The 3,529-nt window shown below is 32.3% G+C and overlaps 1 protein-coding gene across 1 annotated transcript; it reads right to left on the bottom strand.

Moving 5' to 3' along the window:
* Positions 1-455: 455 nt before the first annotated feature.
* On the bottom strand, positions 456-2,457 carry LOC148233554 (achaete-scute complex protein T3-like). Its single transcript, XM_088190034.1, has 2 exons — positions 1,611-2,457; positions 456-1,056 (listed from the first exon to the last, which is right to left on the bottom strand). The coding sequence occupies exon 1, from the start codon at positions 2,254-2,256 to the stop codon at positions 1,618-1,620; it is 639 nt and encodes a 212-aa protein (XP_088046160.1). The 5' UTR covers positions 2,257-2,457; the 3' UTR covers positions 456-1,056; positions 1,611-1,617.
* Positions 2,458-3,529: the final 1,072 nt, after the last annotated feature.

Here is a 3,529-nt window from a genome sequence, read left to right on the forward strand (position 1 = left end):
CGATTTTTTTTATTATAAAAATAATATCTTATCTTTGTTGCAATTTTATTTTAATTATCAATGATTTTTATTTAACCCAGCATTATTTTTTTATAGTAAATTAATTTTATTTCAAAGTATTATTTTATAGTTACAATAAACATAAGATCAGCAAAGCCATTCATATTTTTTTAAGCTTCTGTCTCTTACTTACCTAAATATTTTTTTAAATAATTAGTTTCAGTCTTTCTTATTATGTACATATACAATGTAATTGAAAAAAATCGATTTTTAATAAAATATTTTTTATTTGTTTATAAATCATCTATAATTATCTACTTTACTTCAAAATTCTATTAAATCAATAAGAATCATAATAATAAATATATTTTTCAATTTTAAAAAATATTAAGTTTATTTTCTGAGCTTTGAATCTTATCTAATTAAAATGTGTATTCGTAATAAAAATGCAGTGATTAAGTTTGTTTGTTTTTTATTTATACTTTTTCATTTTAGATTCTCAACCTCTTCACGACGCTTACAACTAAACAAAATATATTTACAACTATATAACACTCGGAAACAAATCCGTAATAATTACTAGTAACTGGCATTTTTAACGATTAAATACAACTAATAGGACATTTTTAAATCATCATTTTTCATTCAATGGTAATTAAAGTATTCATTAATATAGTATAAAAAACTTCAAAAAATAGAAGCTAATACATTATACATTTTAAAGGCACATTTTTTAACTTAAAACTATATATTGTCTTTTAAAAAAAATTCAAACATGAGATTATGTTGGTCCGTTGTATCAAAATATTATTTACATTTATGAACAGTCGTAATTCGGTGGCGATATAATATAATATTTACAAAATATTTTTTAATGACTAGAATAAATATGTCTCTCATCAACAATAACGATTGTATAATCTGAAGGCACTGTTAAGGCAACTTGTTTTTATAAAGTCTTTCGCGAACGATGATTGATGACGTCACACTGCTAATTAGATGATGATGTAGCGGCCGACGAGAGACAAGTAGTACTGGCCGGTGCTCGAATCATTTCTGTGGACAATATAAAGAATAACTTTAATAAAAGATTATGAATCATTCGTTGATACAGAAACGAGTATTATAAAAACCAGTAGAGAGACCCCTGTGCGTTGGACTCTGTTGGGATAGGACAGGTAAGGTTGGAATTAGAGCAAACGAACTGAGGTATGTGTGTTCAATGTGAGGGGAGACCTGCGAGTTTTTTGCTCGAATTTACCTGAAGGACACAGCGCCTTTTTTGATAAATTTGGTGACTCTTAGATTTTTATTTTAGAAAAAAATAAAATAAACAAGGAATAGACCTTGATTTGCTATGAGAATAATAGATTTCTAGTCACAATGTCTAGCTTTTGTATTCAACCACTGGGGATCCCTTAGCAACAAAAGGAGACCGTTCTATTCATGGTTCGTCACAATAAGATTTTTCGCACTTTTATATAAGAATGTTGATAGGCACAGATGGGCAAAAGCTTATCTTAAATGATATCGAAAGGAAGTTTATATCAAATATTTGGTATATGATAAGGTTGTGGATTCAGGTGTGTTTTTAAAGAATAATAACTAACCTTTGTATTATTGTTGCTGCCACCAAGATATGACGTCTAGGAGTTCTTCATCGGCAGGACTCATCGGTTCGTATCCTTCGTAAGCGTCAGGGTAGTCTAATTTTGTGGTGTAAGTTGTTCTCAACGGGGGCGAGTTTTCTGATGCGAATGAAGGCGATGGTGATACTGATGCTTCGGAGCTCGGAGGCGTGTGAGGTACGTGGTTTAAGGATGAATCAGGGCTCGATGAGTAGTATGATCTGGCGTCGTAGAAAGTGTTGTCTTGAACCGCTATTCCTGCTTCTGAATCGTTGTCGTCTAAAAGCTCTTGTAAACTTCTGATGTATTCCACTGCTAATTTTAGAGTGTCTACTTTGCTGAGTTTCTTTGAAGCTCCTCTGCCTCCGCCCGAGACGGTGGCTGCTACGGCTGGAGGGATGTGCTGGCGGAGGGTGGCGAATCCGTTGTTGACTTGCTTGACCCTGTTGCGTTCTCTGGCGTTCCTCCTGGCTACGGATGCAGGTTGAGGTCCAGCGTAGAGGTTGTAGGCTATCTTCTTCTTGGCGTGAGGGGCTACCAATACGGAGGCCCTGTCAGGAGCAGGGGCCAGCTTCCTGGCTTGCAGGGGGTTCGCCATGGGGTGCATGTTGAGCGTCTGAACGGCCATGGAATGTTGATAAAAGACGGCGGGTTAACTGGCACTGTCACTCGCGCTCGTGCCCGGCACACTTGTGTTGTCGCGCCGGCGTCTGCGGCAACAGTGAGTGGATCGTGCGACGGGCGAGCGCTAAGTACCGGCCGGGGAACGTGGTGGGGATAGCGCGTGCCGTATACGTGCCCGGTGCCCAACCCGGCACCTGCCCGGCGCACTATTGGCCCCCTAGCACCACCGACTGTGAACTGAGAAAAAAAATAAGGAAAATAAAGAAACTATAAGTCAATTTTATTTATTAAAAAAATAAAAAAATATATTTAAAAACTTTTTATTTTTAATTCATTTATAGTCCAATTATAATAAACAAAATTAAAGCTCATCAAAAAGTCCTAATATAATCGCTTGCTAATCGAGTGTTTTCACCGCGATGACACGACTTTATTGATTTTGACCTGGACAGGATTCACTAAATAGCAACACTGAGCATTATTAAATAAATATTTTTATTAATTTTTGCTGCAAAAATATGTATAGGTAAACTTACTTAATGATTTCGCTTTATCTTGACATTTTTTCTATAATATTTCAACATTGATCATAATTGAAACAGTTGGAAATAACATTTTTTTCAATAGTTTCTATTTTTTTGATATTATTATTATTATTATATAATACATATTGTTGATTTTATGTGTGGATTTTATAAGTGTCGTTCCCTACATCTCATAAATATTAGTTTATCATTAAAAAAATACTTAAATCCTGAGAATATCTAAAGTAACAATACAAATTGTCAAACATATTTTTACGTAAGCTTACGAGTTCATTAAAGTTTTGTTATACTTGATTTGATGAATTTTTACTTTTTTTTTGCTGAATGCAATAGTATATATATTATAATTATTATTGTTATTTGCACATATTCCTAATGTTTAATATTAATAAATTATTAATAACTTCTTTATGAAACATATTTTTAAATACATGTGCTATAGATATAAATTTTACCTAATAATATATTTAGGTAGAGGAAAAGTTGCCAAAAAGCTTCTAGTTTTTTTTATTATTATTATACATATCAATGACTTTAAGTGTGAACTTGCAAATTTTACTTTTATATTTGTTCTTTATATTTAAAAAATAGCAATTGATCTTAAAAATATGCTTAAAAAAATTAGGAATATATATACGTAAACTTACGAATTAATTTGAGCTATATCATTAGAGCTTTGCTATAAAATAATGTTTTTCCTAATTTTTGTCATTGAATCTTAAAAAAATACAT

The sequence above is a fragment of the Plectrocnemia conspersa genome, unplaced genomic scaffold (genome assembly GCF_051122295.1).
Source record: "Plectrocnemia conspersa isolate PC_06_02 unplaced genomic scaffold, ASM5112229v1 ptg000008l, whole genome shotgun sequence".
Classification (NCBI taxonomy): Eukaryota; Metazoa; Arthropoda; class Insecta; order Trichoptera; family Polycentropodidae; genus Plectrocnemia; species Plectrocnemia conspersa.